This window comes from Trypanosoma conorhini (assembly GCF_003719485.1).
Source record: "Trypanosoma conorhini strain 025E chromosome Unknown Tco_14.4_contig_01125, whole genome shotgun sequence".
Classification (NCBI taxonomy): domain Eukaryota; phylum Euglenozoa; class Kinetoplastea; order Trypanosomatida; family Trypanosomatidae; genus Trypanosoma; species Trypanosoma conorhini.
The window spans coordinates 2,082-3,770 of NW_021705217.1; the positions used below are offsets into that span (position 1 = coordinate 2,082).

General features: G+C 55.8%; 1 protein-coding gene across 1 annotated transcript; it reads right to left on the minus strand.

Moving 5' to 3' along the window:
• Positions 1-659: 659 nt before the first annotated feature.
• Tco025E_09456 (uncharacterized protein) lies at positions 660-1,013 on the minus strand (the record flags this gene model as incomplete). The annotated part of the gene is made up of 1 exon (XM_029376275.1): positions 660-1,013. The coding sequence occupies one exon, from the start codon at positions 1,011-1,013 to the stop codon at positions 660-662; it is 354 nt and encodes a 117-aa protein (XP_029223612.1).
• Between the last annotated feature and the right edge of the window lie 676 nt (positions 1,014-1,689).

A 1,689-nucleotide genomic window follows, 5' to 3' on the forward strand; every position in this document is an offset into this window, starting at 1 on the left:
CTTAGTTTTTTACTTTTTAAGCCGTCCCCCACGCTCCCTATTAACAGGGGCTGTCAAGGAAAAAAAGAACGACAAAAATCAAAATAGAAGGCACAGCAAAGGCACAAACGCATATAGTACACAACAAAGACGGAAATTAAAAAGCAAAAAAAAAGGCTGCTAGAGAGGGCTCAGAGGACTGTGGCGCCTTGCGTGGTGCCAGCCACTGCCGCACATGCCGCCTCCCCTTGCAAGTGTGTTCGGCAGCGGGAGGGCCCACTGCCAGGCGGCGGAGATCAGCAGCGGAGTGAGCGGCCAAAGCAGCGCCGCACCGGCACCGTAAATGTCCCTCACTTTGTCGCCGAGCATGCATCGTGCAAACTGTTCAATTTGAAATGGGCCAGCGACACACGCACACATGCGCCAGAAGAAGCGCGTCAGCTGCAGACCGTGACGCGAACAAAAGGCACCGCAGCGATCAGAATGACGAAAACACAGAAGAAGATAAGGAAAAATATGTTTGTGACACTGATCCCCCAAAGAGTCATCGAACGGTCTTCCGGCACAGCTGCCGAAGCCACTCCATTTCACGGTGCACCGAGCACAAGGAACCACCTAGCAGAGAGACTGACGCACGCAAAGACAAATGTGCGGTGTCTGCCCATCGCAAAGGCACGTCCTCACTCCACGGCAAGGCCCGCCAATTCCTTCGCGTGCCTTCTTCGCGCCCTCTCATTGGGCTGTGCCTCGGGCACATCGCAGGCAACTGGCCCCCTCGACGCCGCGTTTTTTGCGAAGTGGCGTGTCGCGGCGCCAGACGGTGGTCGCGTCATCCCCCAATAAAAATGAAAAGTGCCGTTGCCGCAAAGGAAGAAGTAAAATCCAGCACGCACCGCCGCCGAGGCAACGCCTTCCAGCTGCGGCCCTGACACCACAAGGAGCACCCCGCAGGAATCGAGGAACGAGAATTTGCCAAAGCAGCCAATCGGCCCCAAGATCCCCCCAGACCGGGTTTTTGCGGGAATAGCGTGCATTACAACTGTGACCGGCAGCGCGGTGCAAGGGCGCACACCGCCGAAAACAAAAAAAAACAGGAACCGCAAACACGTACACGCCGGCAAAATACACTACTTTGTGTGTGTGGAGTCCATGAGTGGGAAACTCATTGATGGAAAAGCTTCTCCCAAAAACAAACAAACCGGCCGCAGTCGTGGCGCTGGTCCAAGTAAAAACCGAAGGCTGCGAGAACAGTCAGAGTCATCAAGGCAGCGCCTCCCACTAGTGCACGCCGCAATTGATACGCGGTCACCTTCGCGTGTAGCTACCACGTTTCGACGCTAACGCCAACAGACTCCTGGCGGCGGCGGCTGCCAAAATAAGCGGCGCACCCACAGCAATCACGCCCGCCAAAAGGCGGCGTTGAGGCTGGAGTTGAATACTCAATTTTCCCAACATCCGGAAGGCATGCGCGGGAATCTTGAACAGCCCCACAGCTCATCGTGTGTGTCCGAGCATTCTAGCCAAAAATTGTGCCAAAAGCGGGACCAGGCTATTTGTCACGATGCGGCTGCACACACACAGCAAGGCCAATCGACACGGAGATGTTGGACTGTGACACCGTTGGAAAGTCGGCGCATTGCAATCCTCGCCGTGCATGTCGCACCTGAAACCATTACGCACGACCTCTGCAGTGAGGTTGAGGGTTTGCGG